Genomic DNA, 20,882 nt, shown 5'->3' with positions numbered 1-20,882 from the left:
TTTTTAAAAAAGTTGAAACCAATCTGGATTATCTACATACTGCAAGAGACAAATTCAGAGAAGTCATTGACTAAATGTTACAAATTATGGACTCTACCGTGGCTATTATTTATAATATAAACAAAAGAGAGTATGCATATGCACTAGAGGAACTGAACAACTATAAGAAAAATAGAAAATAAAGTCTACATCGTCCAAATCCACTTTATAGTATGAAAAAACGATGTACTTATTTCTTTTATAATAAAAATATTATTCTCTATATTCAATTTTATCTTGATTTTGGTGTTACTCATTAATTGATTGAAAATTGTTCTCCATCATAACACATTAGTTTTGATTTAATTCTTCAATCTTCACACATTGGATGAATATTAATAATAATTATATAAGTACATTATATAGGCATTCCAAAAATCTAACCATTTAAAGAAAAAACATATAAAGATAAAAGTTAGTCTGTTTTCAAACCTTGGCTGGAGAGAATCCTATGCTGTGAGAAAAAAATTTACCAGTCAATGTCAAACCTGAAAATGAACTCAATATAAATTTTAAGTTTAAATAATTGATCTTCATAATATTAATTGATATTAATAATTATAAAGGTCAATTATTAATTTTATCTTAACACAACTTTTTACATATATAGAAGTTATATTTACTCTAAAACTTGTATAATTTAACAATTATTATCTCTTAATCTAATTATTTTATTCTGTTAGAATAAATTTGTTTACAATCTATTTTAAAAATATTAAATAAACATACTAGCACAACGCTCAAATCTCATGTCTAGTTTATTATAAGATTTAAAGAAAGTAAAAATGTTATATATGTTTAATAATACTCAATACATTCGACAATCATATGATAGAATATATCAAATGAATATCCTCATTTAATGTTATTGTTTGAATATTGAAAAATGGTATTTCAACATAAAACATAATTAGATAATGCTAAATAGTAAGTATTACTCACAATTCTAGATTCAATTCTCTATTAGGCACAAATGTAATATTTTTGTCCATAATTTACTTGGGGGGCTGTGACAAGGGATTATTGTGGGATAATTTCTTATGAAGATTAATTAAGATGCACGTTAGTTAAAAAAAAAAAAAAAATAGTGGGTACATATTCAATAAACTTGATAATATCCTCTCATGTAATTTGATACTTAGGTACAATGAATGACGGAGATGTTAAAAAGGAAAATGATAATTTGGGATAAAATGCAATTAAATGCCGCAAAAAAGTTAATAATTGGTTATTTTAAAAAAAAAAAAAAAACCCTAAAAGTAATTATATTCTAAATACTCCCACAACTTTTTTTAAAAAATCAATTTAGACAAGCTCTTTAGCCCTTCGCCCAACTCTCAGACTCTTCTTCAAACATTCAACGCAGAGCAGGTACAGTTACGCAAAGCAATCGACCATGTCCGAGGACAATCAAGAACTCATCTCCAGTTTACAGTCGCAAGTACGCCATCTCCAAACCAGAGTTAAGGTCTGCGCTTTTCATTCCATTTTTTCTTAATTATCACTTCACAAACGGCACGTTTGGTTATGCCAAATTTAGTTCAAACTTATTCTGGAAGTACTTTTTCTTGCTTCTAGAAGCAAAAGCTTATCTGAAAATTTGAACTTTATATGGGCTTGTTCACCGATATGCAAAACGTTATTTCAGGAATTAGAAGTTGATAACGAAATGCTACAATCTCGACTCTCTAATTGTGTCTGTGAAAAGGTTTGTTATAGTTTTAGATTTTTACCCTTTTAGTTTTCTGCTAATGTTGAGTTCATGTTCAAGAAAAAGACTTTAGCTTTACCAAGGAAATGAAAAATATGGTCATGCTGTGGTGGGTGAGGTGAGGGACATGTCAAGTAACACTGTAGTCTGAATGTGGTGGTTGTAATCCATTCATAACGGTGAGATTTGGCTGCGCCGGGTTGTGTGTATTTGCTTGAGTTATTTTTTGCATATATATAGTCATTCAGTCATTCTCTTGTCACATTGTGCGGTGATGTCACTAGTATGGTGTCTGAAACTCGATCACGTCTGCATTAGAATGCACTTATGAGAGATAATTAACACCTTCACAATATATATTTATATTTTAGCGTAATATCTATGTTTGAGTATGTATTAGACCAACATGATTTAATGGAGCTCAATATATAATCATGATCATGATGCAGATAGAAGAGAAGCTTGACGGTTCTGTTCTAGATACTGCAAGTTCGGTTGAGAAAAAGGGGAAAATAGACACTGGAGGTTTCAAGACCAGGAAAAAGAAAGTAACTGAGAAAATGCCAGGTGTTTTTCTAGTCTTTATCTATATCTATAAGTTGGGGTGAGGTTTAATTCAAACCTTGTAAAAGAAAATAAATCAACAAATGTATATAAAAGGAAAAGAAAATTGAGGAGCATGTGCTATTTATAATGTTGCAGCGAATATTTGAATATTTGTTGCCATCCACAATATGTGCCCATATTGCATAGTTGACTTGTTATAGGCTGATATAACCTTCTTGTCAATCATATTGCTTTTCTCAGTTAATGAAGATCCAAATAGTGTAGTCAATCAGAAAAGTCTGGTTTTTTTATTTATTTATTGGGTAATTATGTTTATTTGTTTACTTTCTTCTATTCTCCTTTTGAACGTATGAATTTACTGAATATAACTAGTATTTCTGTTCTTACAGGGATTGGAAATCGTCATTCCAAGAGATATGTTGCACTGAAAGTCATGTATTTTGGTCAGAGGTATATAGTTTGCCATAATTTTTTAGCTCAATACCTTTATGATATCTTTTCCTTCATTTCTTCCAACAGAAATCTTCCCTTTCATTTTGAAAGGAAAGTGAAATAGAAAATAGCTGCCGAGATTCCGTAGTGGAAGGACAAGATTGACTGAAAACAACTTTATCTATGCTACTCAACTAGCCTTGATCTCTTGGGTGGAATGGATCAACCTCAGACTGTTTTGGCCATTACTCTCCAGCTAGAGCATTGTACTTTGTTAAATCTTGATGGTGACAGACTGATAGAAATATGTTAACTGCAAGTGAAAACACTAGCATAGACTGGGCTGGATTCACGGATCAAATTAGTATATTCATGCCCTTCAGGATGCTTTGTCGTCTGCAAACTTATAGAAAGTATTAGATCGCTAATGTTGGGCTGAGATCTTCTTTTTCACAAGATTTAGATATTGTTATGTCATACCTACACTTGCAACAGTTACAAACTGATAATTTTGTGAGATTTACTACTTGAACAACATCCCATCTACTTAGAATCATCTAATGTCTTAACCTTGCTGGCTGGGAAGATTTTGGCTTTTCTTGAGTAACATTTTCCTTTTATGCCGTAAAAGTCTGGCTTCTTGACTGTTGTTTTATGTTCTATTATTTCTATCTTTTGATAGATAAACCTATAACTTCAATAAAGAAATCTTATGAAATGTGCGTTACATCACAGGTTTTATGGTTTTGCTTCAGAAGCACAAATGGAACCAACTGTTGAGGTGTGGTATTCATTTATTTTCTTCTTTGAAATTGTTTTACTAAATAATAATGAGACATAATAGTTCACAAATGTTTTAATTAAATGCACCAAATTTGTTATCTATGCTCAAAGCAACTACATAAGTTATAGTTCCTTTACCTATAAAGTATAGATATAATTATTTCCTTCATTGATTGATTCTCCAAAGTCCTGCATGCACCCATATCTTGAATATACGCTGTTTCACATTTGATTTAAGATAGTTTTATATACCCTCAGGACATGCTCAATAGTGCTTCCATACTTAGATTTGGAGAACATATTTTTGTCATGTTTGGTTGTTTTAACTTGGCACTCATGTCCTGGCTGAGAAATCTTTGAGCTGCAGTAATCATTCTTATATTGGAAAGACATGTTATTATGTCTTCTTAAAGAATTCTTTTTATTGGTTTTTCATATTTTTAACCTATAGTTGAGAAAAATATAATCCTCATTCAAATCTTTTAAACAAGTTTTGTTTAGGAAAGCAGGAAACTACCAAATTTTTTCAATTCAGTGTTATTTATGTGTTTATAGAACTCGTTTCATTGAATAAATTTTCTTGTACAAGGCTTAAATATCTGCTTAAATGCTTATTATACCAGTTTTCCTGCAGTCTGAAATTTTTAATGCTCTTGAGAAGACCAGGCTTTTAGTTGCTGACAAGAAGGAATCACAGTACTCAAGATGTGGCAGAACAGATAAGGGGGTTTCCTCTGTTGGGCAAGTAAGTTAAGGATTTGTATAGTAATTAGCAAAAGCATGTCCTGAACTGAGTATTGAGGGTTTTATTGATGACCATTTATGCCACTCAATGAGTTATGAATGCCCTCTGAGCTACTTTCTTAATGTAAACTTGTGCAAGTTCTATCATGTAAGTAGATCCCATTTATCTGCAAAAGACTATGGATTTTAATGGACTCCTTGTGTAAATGAAACCATTTTTTCTTAAGGATTAGAACTTCTACATAGAATTTAAACATACCTGCATGCATTTCTTTCTGAAAATAAAGGAACCATTATATTTGAATGATTCTTAACTACTTCTGGACATTTTATATCATTTACGTAGTGAGGTCCCATGATATTATATCAAAGTCTATGTGAGACCTTAAATTCAACCTGGCCTTCATTGAGGTCCGGAGAGGCTATCTCCTGTTGTTACTTGAATTTCTAAGAACATGGAAAATCTTTTATACAGGTGATTGCTCTATATTTACGATCAAAGCTCAAGGAAAATAGTACAGACTGCAAAACTTCTGGAGAAACTGTTCAACAAACTGGTTAGTTATGTAATCTATTTATAAATTTTGTATATTCATATGATCTATCCTATTGGGTGAAACTATAATATGTTTATTCTGTGTCATAAGTTCTTCAGTCATGTTAAATTTATCCTTGTTATGACTAATAATTTATAGGGCAAGTCTTCCTGACTTCTCCTCACATTCATTACAACTTTGTGCTCATTGTTGACAGTTCTAGGCAAACTAGGGCATGAAGAAGCATTAGATCTCCATGTTGTTCGTGAACTGTCAAACTAAGGATTTGGCATTTAGTTATTCAATAAATTCATAGATTTTCTGATCGTGATTATCAGTTGTTAAAGGGTTAACTGCAGGACCTATTCTTTGCCAGAGTATATCAATCTTATTTTGCTATTATAGCCCAGGAATGATTATATACTATTTTCACAAGTTTAGACCAGGCTGTGACAAAAATGTTGATGTTTGGGCTTGATTTTCTCAAGAAATGCGAATTGGAAATTCAAAAAGAATATCTGTCGAAGAGAATTGCAATAACTGGAAAGAAGCCCACTAGTTTAGATAGAAAAGCATGGTTGACTTTTTTGATTTAGTTCATGCTGTACCAGTTGTTTACAGGATTCTTTGTAAAATTATATTCATCTTTCAAATTTAAAATATTTTTTTAATGTAAAACTCCCATATTAAATTACACCATGTTTATTCTTCTCAAAAGGGGAGATTGATTACGTGAGAGTGCTGAATCGAGCCCTTCCAAAAGATATTCGAATTATTGGCTGGTGTCCAGTTCCAGTTGATTTCAGTGCAAGGTTTGTTTACACATTCCAAAATTCTTAATGATGATTGAATGATAAGTTCATGGTTTTGAAAGGATCTCTTAGGAGTAACTTGTTCCATTACAATTAACGTATTAGCAGGGTTGAATTGTTGGTTTCATAAGAATTTTCCTTTCCTGGTCATTATATTGTCTTCTTATGTTTTAGATAAATTTTTTTCCTGTTAGTGCAGGTTTAGCTGTTTAAGTAGAGAATATAAATACTTTTTTTGGAGTGAAAATCTAAATCTCTTGGTATGTATCTCTTTTTTCCACATGAGTTTTGGCCTTTTGTGAACTGACTTCAGTGATGCTTTTGGGAAATAATAGTTTTATAACACTTTCATTTATAATTTCATGTTTCACCAGGCAATGGAGAGTGCAGGAAAGAAATTTGTAGGGGAACATGACTTCAGAAACTTCTGTAAGATGGATGCACTAAATGTACACAACTATAGGCGGCATGTCACCTCATTTGAAGTTTCTCCTTGTGATATGAGGTTGGCATTGGTAAAAATATCTCTGACCCTATTCTCTTTCTTGCTTTTATTCTATGAAAGTGAGTTTTCATGTCATACTTCTTTGTGTGTTGTATGATGTACCAAGTGTTGGCTGCCAGGGAAAGTAAATCAGAGATAGAGAAAAAAAAAAAAAAAAGAGGGGAAGGGAGGCGGTAACACTGTTGCATAATAATTAAGAGAAAAGAAAGCTAATCTTCTTCATATCTTTCGTGATATATGACAGTGTACTTTCTTCATGTTTCATTGGTATAAAATGTCATAATGCTGCTCAAGTTTATAAGGTCTATGTTTAGCATTTTTTGTCTACATCTAGAGTGCTTACATACGTGAAAGAATATCACTTTTCATTTCTCTTTTATGTATTTTTATTTTTTGAAATCGAGAGGCAGGCCTGGCTACAGTAGCATTTTTTACCTATGCTGAAACATGATGTTGTTTGAACTCTAGACTCCAGTACCTACATTTGTTCAGGCGTTTTGATATGGCTTTGACTTAAATTTCACTGGAACTGCCTCTTGTGTTGACCAGCCATTTGTAAATTATAATTAAATGTATTATCTGTTAACATGAATTGAGGAAAAATATTTCTTCTGAGATTTGCTTGGTTAGAGTGTCTGCAAAAGTTCTCAAATTTTTAATTTTGCTTGCAGGTATGGAGACAATCAACTTTGTGCTATTAAAATTCGGGGTACTGCTTTTCTATGGCACCAGGTCAGGTGCATGGTTGCCGTCCTGTTAATGATTGGCCAAGGTCTTGAATCCGATGAGGTGCATAGCATATGTCCTTGTTATTATTAACCTTCAAATCTTGTTCTTTCAACTTTTTAAGCTATAAAAGGAATTCAATAGAGTAAAAATAGTCTGCTGCCTGAATCTTAACGTTGTTCTTCTTTTTTTCTTTTTATTTAACTTGTATATCTATGATCATGGCTGGCACATTCATGTCTCATAATCTTAGATGTGGTTGAACATACCGGCTGGGAAAGAAAAGTCTACTGGTAATTTAGCTATAATTTTGACCTACTGATAAATCCAGATCTTAGTTTTCAACTTCTTTCCTTTTGTTCTGATTTTTCAATTTAATTCTCGCTGGATGGGCTTATGAGCTGCTGGATGCATCAGCAAAGTAATCTTTATCAGTGGCTCTTGAATTGAGTGACAATGTTTTACCTCTTAGAAAGAGTACAATATAAAAGAACTAACCTTAAGTGCTCAAACGTGTAGGTGATAGATGCATTACTGGACATTGAGAGGACTCCAAGGAAACCTCAGTATATCATGGCTCCAGAGATTCCATTGGTTCTTCGATCCTGTGAATTTGAAAGTCTCAAGTTTACTTGTTCATTAGGTATTTTAGATGCCAAATATAACATAAATATAGATTATTTTCTTGGACATCAAATGTTTACTGATTTCAGTGAATTGGGTTTTTGGTTTGAATTATATACCATTAGAGGATATATGAATCGCACTTCAGTGTTAACACCCTGTTTATCTGCTGACATGTTGTGTTGGCATTCATTTTCACTTGCAATCTTTCATGTCTGTCTTTCTTGTTTTATGAATAGATGCCGCACAAGTTCTACATATGCATTTGCAGAATGAATGTCAAATGTATCAACTCCAAGCTGCAATCTATCATGAGGCTGTTTTGAGTTGTTTGCCTCTAGAAAACGGTGCAGAAATTGATTTTTCTCTTATCTCGTTTAATTTATTTCTGTAGCATTCTTCTCTTTTGTATGCTGAGACCAGCTTTAAATTTGCAGATCAGAGCTTATTGGAAAACAGAACAGTCAAGAAGAAGGCTTCCCATATCCCCGTTTTTTCTCGGCCAACTGAGCGTAAGTACTGCCACACCTTAATCATCAATGAGACCCTACTTTTTATAATGTATGTAATGCTATAAATTCGAATTGCACATGTGCATGGTCTATAAGAAAATCAGTGTCAAATTCCTCTTAATTGACCAAAGAAATGTTATTAAGTGCTCTTTGACCTGCATGATAATGAGATGGTTTATGGCTCCCCTTTTTTGTGGAGTTGAACTAGAAACAAACAAATTATCTTTCTGTGTGATTTTCATTAAATTTTTTGCATTGTCTGGTCATGAACAAGCGCATTGACCAACAAATTGTTCTGCAATCAACCAGGTACAAGTAGTTTAAATGTACCTTGATTGTCCATGTCCATATCATAAAAATCAGAAATTATAATAATTTTTTTCTTATTTCTCCAACTTTCGCCATCACTAGTTTTAACTTTGCCATTTTGCAAGGTTTTTACCTAACTTCTTATTTGCTTGAAATGATCCCAGCATCATATGAAGAGCGACGTGCCAAATTTGGCTTGAGAAAAAGTTGAAGAGCTTACTTAGTGAACACTTTGAGTTGAGCTGTTGAAGTATACTAGTTTTGGTGTACCAAAAACATCCTGTTTTCCGAACCCTAATCATCGAGTGGTTAAGGTATTTCGTTTAAATCGAGAGTTTTAGGGTTCAACTCTCGATAGGTCATTTATTTCTAATATTTTATCATTTTAGAAGTTTCTTGTCTATCAAAGATGTAAGTTTGTAACTTGTTGAAATTGCAAGTAAGGTCGGTCGATATTTAGGTGTTAAGAAAAATGGTCTTGTTTTCTGGACTGTAGAATCCATTAGATAGCTTATTGTTCAAATGTCTTGTTTAGCTTCTCTTTACCAATTTATTTGACAGGAATGGTCTCATTTTAAATATATAAATGAAAGTGTTTCAATAGCTTCCATTTTTCCATTATTGAAATTAAGTGCTCCCCAATAAAGATGTTCTCATTTACAAATAAATTCTATACCTAATGAGATGGTGTTGTACTTAAGTTAACTCTATGATTTATTTATTTCTTACATGGATGCGAGAATTAAACATATACAAACTACAAACTTGGTTTTTATCTTGAGGGTTATTAAATTAATCCCCTTGAAAGACAGTAAAATATGAAAGGCACCACAGAATTTGAAAAGTATTATATACCTTTCTTTCAAGATGCTTTCTTATACTCGTTCTAGGGGGTAAATGAGAATTTTAAGGGTACAAACGATAATCAAAGGGATATACAATACTTTAAATTGTGGGCGTGTTTCAGATTTGCCATCCCTTGAGGAGCGGGTAATAACAACATTCAGGCTAGCAGAATAAATTGTTTTAGTTTAAAATTATCCCTTCATCAAAAGGTCGTTGTAGTATAGTGGTAAGTATTCCCGCCTGTCACGCGGGTGACCCGGGTTCGATCCCCGGCAACGGCGAATCTTTTGCATGTTTTTAAGGAATTATGGCTTGGAAATTGGAATTATATAACTAAGCGAGTAACGGTGGTGGTCTTTTCCATTTCTCAATTTAGAACCTACGGGTTGGGCTATTTTTGGAGCTTAGAGCATCTTTATTTTGAAGAGTATCTTTTACATAAATAAAGAATATTTTTATTGATTTTTAAATATAAAGAACAAAATTTTTATATAAGTCCAATAGACTCTTTAAATTTTAGAAAAAAGAATATATTTTTTCAAGAAAGAAATTTAATAGGAGAGATAAATCATAAATAAAGTACATAGAAACTTGTGATTTATTATTTAAAATTAGGATAGAAAGTGAAATTTGACTCTCTAAATGTGGAGAGTCAAACTCACTATTTAATTTATATTTAAAGAATAAAGAATCTATTGGACTCTTGTTTTTATGAATAAACTCTTTATAATAAAAAGTTTGAGTTATATAAAGAGTCATTTGGAGATGTACTCAAACTCTTTATTATAAAGAGTTTACCGATAAAAATAAGAGTCTAACAAACTCTTTATCTTTTAAGTATAAATTAAAGAGTGAATTTGGTTCTCCATATTTAGAGAGTCAAATTTTACTCTCTATCTTAATTTTAATTAATAAATTACAAGTTTTTATGTATTTTTTTATAAATTTTCTCTCTTATTAAATCTTTTTCTTAAAAATAAAGAACATTATTTATATGAAATATCATAATTTAAAAGGTCCATTGGATTTGAATAAAATTTTGTTTTTTATATTTATAAATGATTAAAGATACTCTTTATTTATATGAAATATACTCATTAAAATAAATAGCATTATTGAATATGCTCTTAGAAGGCTTTAATTTATAGCAAATCACAAGCCTTGATCTCTTGATTAAACATCAAATTCTCAAATAAGCTGAAATTTATCCATACAACACAGTGATAATGCTCTCCCTCTAGCTATAAGGTTTTGATGCAACTTTTACTTAGGGATAAACAAGGTAATTTAATAAGAGTAAAGCCCCACTGTAATCGAGTATGATTACCAAATACCACCTAATTTAATCATAATTAAGTAAAAGAATATAGTTAATCGTCGGACGTTTGCTTTATCAAAAAGGGAATAACCATGTTTATTGAATTAATATCGACTCAGGTGGATAACGTTTAATAGAAAACATACCTAATTTAGTAATAAGATTCAAATCATTTAATCAACTTGGTGTTTGTTATGGGCCCATGAGTTGTTGACAAAAACAAAAACTAATTTCCAAACTCTTGGCACAATGAAGTGCCTTAAAATCAACTCCTCATTGCCCATCATAGCTATGGGGAAAAAGTTGAACAAAAACAACTCATTTTCTTACTTTTCTACGAGACATAACATGCACTACAAAATTATCAACTCAATAACCCATTTGAAATTTCTTTACTTAATAAATTTCTTTCAAATTTTTGCAAGATGACCCACCATCTATAAAGATGCTCTCTGTTAGGGCTTTTGTAGCTGAGTAATTTGGAATTTATTAACTAGTAGATGCTCATGGCCTCATAAATAGGCTCTTTCCAAGGGGATTGATAGCTTACTAGGTCTAGGTGTAACCTTACCCACATTGCACTCAATCTAACGGTTATCATTTGATACTCGAGCCAGTAACGTTACCGATTAAGATTGAAAATAAATTAAAAAAAAAAAATTAAATGCATATAAGGGTGCTAAAAATTGTTTAGTTACTAATGTCGATAATTATCATCTAATTTTAATTTTCAAACTATTAAGTGATATCATCATAATTGTACCAACTAAGTAAGTAAATAATTCTAATTTTCAAACCATTAAGTGAAATCGTCATAATTGTACCAACTTGATTAAGTAAAATTTTGTACTTAATAAATATTATCGAATGTCAGATCATTTAAACAAATATAACCATTCATAGGTGTCATTTCTACTCTCTTTAAAAAGGTACTCTTAATGATGTTAAAATTATTTATAAACTTGTAACTATAACATTGTTACAAGGGATGATAAGCTTATAATAGCAATAGATTTGTGGGTTAAAAACATTGACCACCCCCCTCCCCCCCAACATTTTAATGCTTTACAGACGTATAAACAAGAGCATTAGATTAACACTTACATCCCAAATTGTGAGTGACATTAAGGCAAAAAAACATATATCTTCACTATATATTATCTTTCGCTAACAAACAAATCCACATAATCTAAGCCAAACCACAGAAGCCAGCAACTATGGATTAAACCTCAAAGACTAATATTAGAAGAAAAAAAGGGAGAATGAGGGCGTTGTAGTTGATGATAGTTGAATAATGGAGATAGCAACAAGTGATAGATAGGGAAAAGAAAATAAATTGCATGCGGTGGCGGTGATGGCTTGCTCAGACGGTGGCGTGTGCGAAAGTCTTTGTCGCCGTTTCTTCTAAATTTTTTTTTTTTTTTAAACCCGTTATTTTTTGTTATGTGTTTTGGTTTCCACTTAATTTTGACAGGTCTAATTTTGTTGATTTAGTACCGAATTTTGTTTGACGTATCTGGCTTTTCTAACTTACAAAAGAGACTAGAAATTTGTCCCAAAAAAATTAAAAAATAGAAGAAGGGTAAAAGCTTTGGCGGGCGGTGGTGATGATTTGGGGAAAGATATATAGTAACTGGTTTTAAAACCAAGTTTTTAGAGTATTGATACTGTGGGGGAGGTTAATCAAATTATCATTATTTTTTTTATTTTTTTTTTTTAAATTACTTTTGAATAGATTAATAATGTATGTTAGAAAATAATTAAATTAATAAGGAGATAATAATTTAATCTTTTTTTCATAAGTATTTAAGTCAAGAAGTAAGATTGTGAACTAAATAGAATAACAAGAACAAAGTAGACTTTACACAATAAAATACACTCTTACTTATGCCCTAACTTTATTCTTTTCTGTCCGCTGTGAAACTTTGAAACCTCTGGGGGTTTTGATGTGATTAACCCAATATTTATCGGTGTAATGTAACGGTAACGGCACTTTTACATAATATAGAAAAAATTAGATTAAAAAAAAAAAAAAATTGCGAAAATGTAGGGAGGGGGGCCAGGCAGGGCGAGCTTTATAAAGAAAGGAATGTGGAGGTGGTTCCCGCGAGGAAAAATCGGATCAAAGAGGCCATAGGCACACAGGGCGACTCTTGTCTTCTATCATCACGACTATCTATCACTCTTCTTCTTCGTCTTCTTCTCAATTTCTTTTTTGCAAGAGAAAGAAATGGAGGGCGCATTGGGTTTAATGAGAAGAATGCCTCCAAAGCACACGGAAACCGCTCTCTCTGCTCTTCTCAGCCTCTTACCTCACCATTCCTCCGATCTCCTCTCTCAAGTTGATCAGCCTCTTCAGGTTTCTCCTCTTTTCTTATCTGGGTTTCTTTCATTTTCACCTTGTTTTTTCTTTTTTAACCTTCTTTTGCTTCGGCTTTTGCATTTTTTGCCACATTACTATATACCCATTTCTTAATAGTAATTCTCAATAATATCACGTTGCTAATTCTGGTCCGGTACCAGTACTGTTACCGATACCGGTTTCATTAGGTGATTAGGGATGATTAAAAGTGAAGGTGCTGAAAATTTGACATTAGAATCCTATACGAAACCTTTTTTTTTATTTATTATTGATTTGTATTGTTAACTTGCCATAAACCATTTTGTAGCAGCTAATAACTGGTGGGTTTTCTTTTTTTCTTTTTTTTTTTCTTTTTTTGTTATGCTAACAACAGATTTTACACGATGTGGATTCTGGGAAAGAGTTTATTTTGTGTGAATACAACAGAGACGCTGATTCTTATAGGTACAATTTTCTTTCATTTTATGTTTTTGACTTGTTGCGGGTAAAGCCTTTTATACTGTGGAGTAACTGGAGTTGTAATCCACTAAGTTTGAATTGGATAATGGATTTAAGTAGTGATGTCTGTGTTCATGATCTGTTGGGAATTTATGAGTGGATTCTTGAATCTGGATAGTGGGTTCACTGGTTATGACTGTGAGAATACATCTTTGGCTTGTATAAATGAGGCAATCCCAAGCACTTAAATTTGCTGATCGGCTCCATTCAAATACTGCGATAATATATATTCATATATACAAATGAATAATGTTACACATCCTCATTAGAATCTTAACTTTTTTTGTTCCAAGTGATGTGTCATTTTATACGGTATTGTCATGTTACATCAATTCATGATTTACTTGTTATTGTTACATAAGATGATATATCACCTTGAAATGTGTAGCGTTATTATATACAAACATATATTTATGTAACCCTACTTTGCCATACTTTGCCTTTGACGTATTTCACTAAGTACAAATGGTGGTCTGATGGGCACACTAAGGTATTTGAAAGAAAATTTGTTTCTTGGCTGTGATGAATGAGCATGTCAACTACTCAGCATAATGTTACTCCATATATTTGAATGTAGATGCATGACCTATAGTTTACCAAATTCAAGGAATGCTACCGGCACTGTTTTTTTCACTCTCTTTCTCACTCCTATCTTGACATGTATACAAGAAACAAAGTAAGTGACAAGTTGATAATATCTTTTTCATTGTTCCTTGTGTACATGTTAAGAATAGAATGAGTGAGAAAGAGACTGAAGAAGAGAGTGTTTTTAACATTTCTCTTACTCATCCTACAACATATTTTCAGAGTTTAGTTACATAATTGACTCTTGATTTTCTAATCATTTATTTTTTTATTGAAAATCAGCGGTAACTTATGGCTTATTTTCTTCTATGGAACTATATATTTGTAGATCACCTTGGTCGAATAAGTACCATCCACCATTGGAAGATGCGCCATACCAAACTTCAGAGTTGAGGAACCTTGAAATTGAAGCAAATGATATCTTTGCAATTTATCGTGACCAGTGAGGTTCTTTACTTACCTCGTCCTTTAGTTTTCTCAATTTCTCACAATTTGTATGTAAGAAAGAATTTAAGCGTGCTAAACCTTTTTGGTTTTGATTGTCATTTGTTTAAAATCAAAATTAGTTTAAAGTTTCCCTTACAATATTTTCCTCTCGTAACTTATTCATTATATATGTTATCTTTTAGTTGTAGTTGCTTGATTAACCAATAAATTGATAGGTACTATGAAGGTGGTATTTCATCAGTTTACATGTGGGAAGATGATAATGAAGGTTTTGTTGCCTGCTTCTTGATAAAAAAAGGTAAGGCTTTTTGTTTTTCACCTACACAGATGCCAGCTGCACAGTTTTGTTTCTCTAACCAATACATTTTTGTATTGAATGAAGATGGTTCAAAGACAGGACACGGCCGAAGGGGTTATTTGGAGGAGGGAGCATGGGATGCTATACATGTTATAGAGGTGACTACAGGAGCCACGACAGGATGTAGATATATAGGGATATTGCCTTGTTCTGCCCTCACCTTCTAATATTCAAGTATGCTTGTCATGTAGACTCTGAGAATGAACATTTATTTCCTGTGTAGGTGGGGCCAGAGGAAGAAGGAACAGCCCATTATTGTTTAACCAGTACCATCATGCTGTCTTTAACTACGGATGACGAGTCATCAGGCACATTCAGTTTATCTGGATCAATTAGACGACAGGTAGATTGTTAGATTTGTTATGAGTTGAGCAATCTTTACTAATTAAAACCTTTCTTTAAGAAATCACATATAACTAATTTTCTGGTAAACTACTGGGTGATGGAGTTAATAAATTCTGTATATATGTTATCTGGTGTCAATACTTGAATTATTTCCTGGTAGTTTCCCATAATTGTTGGGATGGAGATTAGAACTTATTCCATCTTGGATAAGCATAGAACAGACAGTCTGGTTCTATCATAGGCAAGAAAATGTGTGTCAAAAAGAAGTTTGCTGCACCTAGATCAAGTAATTTGTGACTCATATATATATATACGTGGACAGTGACAGATTGTCAGGAAACTCTTGCTCTTTGTCCCATACTTTTATATGCCCTCTCTCAGGAGAGGCTTGTTTCTATTGCTTTGTTTTGAGAAATTTTTGTTAATGTTAAGAATCATGGTTGACAAGGTTGCTCTGGCTTTCCTGTTGCAAATTCTTGTTTTATTGTTTTTATATACAACTAAGTAAGACCTTTTAAATTGCTGAAGATCCTTTGGATGAGATTGTTACTAAATCAGAAATTGCTTTATAGAAGCGCTTATATATTCTGAATTGTGCTCTGAATATCGATAACCATAGTCCTAGTTTTCTGAAAATTGTTTGAAAATACTTAACATTTCCCTTCTCTTTCTAAAAACCAAACTGAGCTGAGCATTATTGAATGCTAAGTTGTGGTTTGTGATAGTTGAGATCAAGCAAGTGGGGAGTTCAGCACAGGACTACAGTTTAACGTACTAACGATTAGCCTACCGAAAATTCTACAAATAGATTTGGTTTTATAATTTTCATTTCGTCTAAATCAAGTAATCTGTTTTATAGTTTTGAATTTTGACTGAACCAAGTTTGTTTACTTTCCTCTGTTCATAGATGAATATGAACCTCCCCGTTGCAGAAGGTCATCTTTGTAATATGGGAAAGATGATAGAAGAAATGGAGGGTAAGCTGAGGAACTCACTAGATCAGGTGAAATAGTTTTCTTTGCTTCAAATTTCCTAACTCCTCACTTGTTCATTTACACATCTGAACGTTAAACCATTTTAATTTTACATGACAATCAGCATTATAAATCATGTCGTACACTTATTGCAGGTCTATTTTGGGAAGACGAGAGAGATGGTATGTACCTTACGGCCACCATCTGAAGTGGTGATGAGACTTCCCGACAGTTGATTTAGCTACATTTGGTGGATGAAAAAGAAGTTTCTTAGATCTGTTTGTCTCGCATATTTGAATATGTGGTTTCTACTTCCAGAGACTATGTGATGTTATTATGTTCTTAATTATAGACAGAGCACAGTTACCATTTGAGTTTACCTTGCATTTTGGGTGGTCTTGTCATCAACAAGAGTCGTGTAGAGAACATGTTAAAGACACAATTCTCTTGTATCAATTCATTTTTTTCCCAAAGTTAAATATTATGTTTGTATCCAATCATTCTCAATAATTTTTTTCTCACAAACGTAACGTCTTAACTTATAATTGATCAACTTGCATTAAATTAATAAATTCCACTTGTCCAATAATAGATCTCATCTAATCAAATAGAGCTGATTTTGTCGACTTATCTTCATTCTTGCGTTCAAACATCAGTTTAGTGATGAGTGAATTCATATCAGTCATTGAATCTAAAATGTTACAATCCCTCCTTTTAAGGATAGAAGACTGCTATTCATTTTAAGTAATCCCAAATTTTACATTGCCAATGTGTATCATATCATTTAATACCTCATCGTACTCTGATTATCAATATACCCAGCACCATTAAATGTATCAGAACATACAATTTAACGGTAACATATCAAGGCCAGAATTACAACCTGCTCTAACCGTAATGGCCAAAATAACGCATTACAAAAATCTATGTTGTAACACAATTTTTCGACCAGATTTCAACAATGGTGACCGAAATCTGACACAACAAATGATAAAGGTGTTTTTGTTATTTTATATATTAAGATATTTAATTAAATTAACAAACCTAAAAGCTTTTTCATAAATTTTTAAATTTTACCTTGTAATACTCCCCTATCCAACTACCCAATATTATTCTCAAAATCCTATTCAAAATAATAAACCAAACGCACCCATTTAACATAAACAGCTTCAAATAACACAAATTTCCAAGGTTAATTTATCATCAACAACGAACCTCAAGACTGTCAAAACATGATTCAAATATTGCTGATTATGAAAAGACTGGCGTAGATATAAAGAAATGGATCATATTTGATCTAACCACTGTTAATATTCTATTTTCCAAAACCAATTCAACTCTCAGAGCAGCAAATATTTTCAGTGAAACCGAAAAAAATAAAAATGATTAGACAGGCATGGTAGTAATTTATAAGATATGTTTGCTCCACAATGTGTTGCAGATAAAAAGGCTGCCTAAAACTTCACAACACACCCAGATTTAAAGTTTCAAGCTTTTTTGGCATCAGCCTCAACAGCAGCTGATGATTCTCCCTTGGTCTCCGCCGCTAATGCTTCCTCCACATTCTCATCTTCTGTGTCACTATCATCATTTTCTGCATCCCAACATTCACAGGAGAAATTTAGGCCTGACTTAATTCCAAAAATATCAATGTTCAAAATGATATTGAAATACATGGATTACAAAACTCACCATCGTCACCAGCAGCATCAAGATCAGGGCCTCCCATGTTACCCATGTTCATTTTCTGAAACCAGCCAACCAAGCAAATTGGATATACATGAGTTTTAGCAGTTTGTAAAGTAATAAAATTTATGTTTAAAATATATGACCACTGACCGAAAAGTCAAAATCACCGAAGTCCATATCAGCTCCAGCTGCAAATGAATAACAAATAAGTTAGCCATAGAACAAATCCTTTACTGATTATATTTGAAGATTGTCTAGGATAAATGGATCACGTTTTTTTTCATCCGTCTCCTCATCCTCATCAACCCACTTATCCCAATCAACTTTCAGAAACACAGGAGGTTTTCCCCCTTGTTTTACCAATCTGCTCCACCATTTGTTCTCTGCCTTTTTGACAAGATAACAGATATTTCTCAAGCCAACACTAGCCTTGCTCTCCTGCAAATTCCATAATCACACTTTAAATTTGAGAAATATTGTATAAAAGAAGCAGGCTACAATAATAAAATTATTGTCAGGTACCTACATTAACATCAACATTGTCGAACAGATCAAAGTCAACTTCATAAGGTATCTTATCTGCTCCACTGGTAGCTGAGAAGAAAAATTTCCCTTCAGGCTCCAGTTTTAGTTTCACATCCTGAGCGTCTGGCAAGTCAATGGTTATGAAGACCTTATCAGACGTCTGTGCCCATTTAACTGAAGGGTGTCGGCTGGAATTTTTAGAAAGGAAGTTAGAACAGAAAATAGAAAACATAATGAATAAATTTATTAGTTATAATCCAAAATTAGCACTGTGATGCCACTCTTTAAACAGAACTTTAAAGTTTCCAACTACAACCTAAAGTTGTATAGCACCAGTTAAGTTAGAATTCTTGCAATTGCTAGTTCTAGCACAGTGATGTGCAGACAGCAGCATTTACATAGTTTTCAGAGTTCGACAGTGTTTTCCCCTCAAATATGTTGAGTGTATTTCTGTTCAGTTAATAACAGTATGTGTGGTGCAATAAACATCACTGAATCACATATAGTTAAATTGACGAGAAGCTATCCAAGCCACCTCACATCTTTAAGCACCCTAACAATCACAAAAAAAGAATCATACACTGTAAGATTTGATACGACCGCAAATGCAAACCTTGATTCTCCTTAAAAGGTTACCAACATAAATGCTTGTCATAAAAATTTGGTTTTCTGATTCTATTGACTTCTACAAATATGTTAAATCCCAACGTTTCAAATTTTTAACTCTTACTTCACCATTCCACCTGAATACGAAATATGAAACATGGCAAACCCAATCCTGGAGAAAATCCATGTGTAAAGCAAGTTGGTGAAATTCCCAAGTCTGGGTATACTAGTCAATGAGACACATGCATGACAATCAATAACACCCTATTGTAGTAGGCATACAAGGCATAAAGTAATGATGAAACAATCTACAGGTAAAGAAGCATCTATTCAATTATGTACGCTAAATCAAGACGCAATCATAAATGCAACATACAATATTTCCTATAAAATGCCACGGAAACTTGCAAAGTTCAAATCCAAGAAATTAAGAAAACAACTAAGTCCCCTAGCTCATAGCATGGGAGTAAACATGATCAAATCCACCTGAAGTCACACTCACAGAGACTTCAAAAATCACAGACATCATAGTGAAGTTTACTTTGTCATGACCCATCTACCAAATAGAAGGGGCCTCTAAATAGCTATTGGTATACCATTACAGCAATTGCACAACCAATCTTGCAATATGCCACATTAAACTTGTAACAAAATGTAGTAAACATTTAAATATATCATGATCCATGTTTCAAATGTGGCATTATATTATGAAAAAAAGGTCACTAGTACAATAATTATACGGGCAGCAAACACTCCCGCTACCCAAAAAGAATAATGGCAATCAATATAGCACTTCATCCTACACAAGTTACCAAATCCGTCTATGGTCTTGGCCCAGTAAATGCGTTTTAACTTGTCCAGTAGCATTGTAAATTACCAATATGACATTATGAACTCCGCCTAAAGATAATATACTAACGCTCTTCAAAAGTAGTAAACGGAACACTAACTCAATGCACTCTGGACCAACATACCAGAAATACAAAACACTAAACCATTAAATCAAGTAAGCCAGTAAGTTAATTTGCTCGTACATAAAGGCATTAACTGTGAAAGCTAACTTAACAAAACATAAGCAACTAAAAATGCAAACGTTAACCTTTAGATACCACTACGGAGCTGTCCCCATGTCTAACTACTCAAGCCACGATAATCTCTAATTTCAAAAATATTCTACCAAAACAAAAGTAAGAAAAAAAAATTATTTTTCCGTCATCTCACCATCTCGGAAGCCAAACAGAAGAACAAAAGCAATAAAGTAAAACCAAATATAAAAATAAAAAATATTTCAGCATTCTCATAAACATGAAACCCTAACACTCATGTTTTGCTGCCGAAAACAACCAGAAACAGAGAGATTTTAAGAACGAAAAAATTAATATATATAACAAAAAAGAGAACACCGACAAAGATTGAGGCCAGTACAAGTACAACAGTTTCAAAAAAAAAAAAAAAAAAAACTTGAAATTATAACGATCGAAATTTCATGATCTTTTTACATATTGCGTCGTTTCTCAGCAACCAAACAGACATTTGAAAGAGTACAGGTTAAAAGGCGAGTAGAAAATACCTCATAGTTTACGATTAACGAAGAAAAAAAATTGAGGAAAAGTGAGAATTGAGAGAGAAATTGAAGCACAAGTGGTTTGACGAGTTGGTATTGGGATATTTATAGGCGATTCTTGGTTGGTAAAAAATGAGTCTACCGAGTGCTGAGTCTAGATGATTCTTTTCTCTTCTAGGCTCCTAAGCTAAAAGATATTTTGCTCAAATTATTTACGAAAAATAAACGTTTTTATTTTTATTTACAAAAGTAAATTAAATTCAATAGTATATATTTGGGTTAATTTTATTTTCTAGATTATTAAAAATCTCAAACATCTTAACCAATTTTGAAAACGAATAAAATGCATCCATAAAATTACTAAAAACTAGTTGAAAACACTGCAAAATTTGTTATTGATATTATAAATGATTCTATAAATATTAAAACCCTTTTAATAATTTTCGAAAACTGTTGTAACTTTTG

The 20,882-nt window shown here is 32.5% G+C and overlaps 3 protein-coding genes and 1 non-coding gene across 6 annotated transcripts; 3 read left to right on the top strand and 1 right to left on the bottom strand.

Annotated features, from left to right (window-relative positions):
• Positions 1-1,357: 1,357 nt before the first annotated feature.
• Positions 1,358-8,891, top strand: LOC116134051 (tRNA pseudouridine(38/39) synthase). Of its 3 annotated transcripts, XM_031419700.1 has the most exons (15): positions 1,358-1,507; positions 1,688-1,747; positions 2,200-2,317; positions 2,707-2,767; positions 3,485-3,530; positions 4,167-4,277; positions 4,752-4,833; positions 5,531-5,624; positions 5,824-5,884; positions 5,999-6,129; positions 6,801-6,918; positions 7,375-7,498; positions 7,719-7,826; positions 7,917-7,991; positions 8,465-8,891. In XM_031419700.1, the coding sequence occupies exons 1-15, from the start codon at positions 1,436-1,438 to the stop codon at positions 8,509-8,511; spliced, it is 1,308 nt and encodes a 435-aa protein (XP_031275560.1). In that variant the 5' UTR covers positions 1,358-1,435; the 3' UTR covers positions 8,512-8,891. The 3 variants fall into 3 exon arrangements, with proteins under 3 accessions (XP_031275560.1, XP_031275559.1, XP_031275557.1); XM_031419699.1 differs by having other exon boundaries at positions 1,358-1,501; positions 7,917-8,891; XM_031419697.1 differs by having other exon boundaries at positions 7,917-8,891.
• A 464-nt stretch (positions 8,892-9,355) lies between these two features.
• On the top strand, positions 9,356-9,427 carry TRNAD-GUC. Its single transcript has one exon. It is a non-coding gene; the product is annotated as a tRNA-Asp (tRNA).
• A 3,135-nt stretch (positions 9,428-12,562) lies between these two features.
• On the top strand, positions 12,563-16,546 carry LOC116134046 (probable F-actin-capping protein subunit beta). The gene is made up of 8 exons (XM_031419691.1): positions 12,563-12,823; positions 13,200-13,270; positions 14,238-14,351; positions 14,572-14,654; positions 14,739-14,812; positions 14,938-15,057; positions 15,967-16,062; positions 16,189-16,546. Exons 1-8 carry the CDS (start codon positions 12,695-12,697, stop codon positions 16,267-16,269), a joined length of 768 nt encoding a protein of 255 aa, XP_031275551.1. The 5' UTR covers positions 12,563-12,694; the 3' UTR covers positions 16,270-16,546.
• Positions 16,547-17,284: 738 nt separating this feature from the next.
• LOC116134042 (co-chaperone protein p23-1-like) lies at positions 17,285-20,533 on the bottom strand. The gene is made up of 6 exons (XM_031419685.1): positions 20,424-20,533; positions 18,249-18,435; positions 17,995-18,160; positions 17,873-17,910; positions 17,726-17,780; positions 17,285-17,627 (listed from the first exon to the last, which is right to left on the bottom strand). Exons 1-6 carry the CDS (start codon positions 20,426-20,428, stop codon positions 17,521-17,523), a joined length of 558 nt encoding a protein of 185 aa, XP_031275545.1. The 5' UTR covers positions 20,429-20,533; the 3' UTR covers positions 17,285-17,520.
• Positions 20,534-20,882: the final 349 nt, after the last annotated feature.

The sequence above is a fragment of the Pistacia vera genome, unplaced genomic scaffold, assembly GCF_008641045.1.
Source record: "Pistacia vera cultivar Batoury unplaced genomic scaffold, PisVer_v2 Contig281, whole genome shotgun sequence".
NCBI classification, from domain to species: Eukaryota; Viridiplantae; Streptophyta; class Magnoliopsida; order Sapindales; family Anacardiaceae; genus Pistacia; species Pistacia vera.
This window is presented reverse-complemented; position numbering and strand designations above follow the sequence as displayed.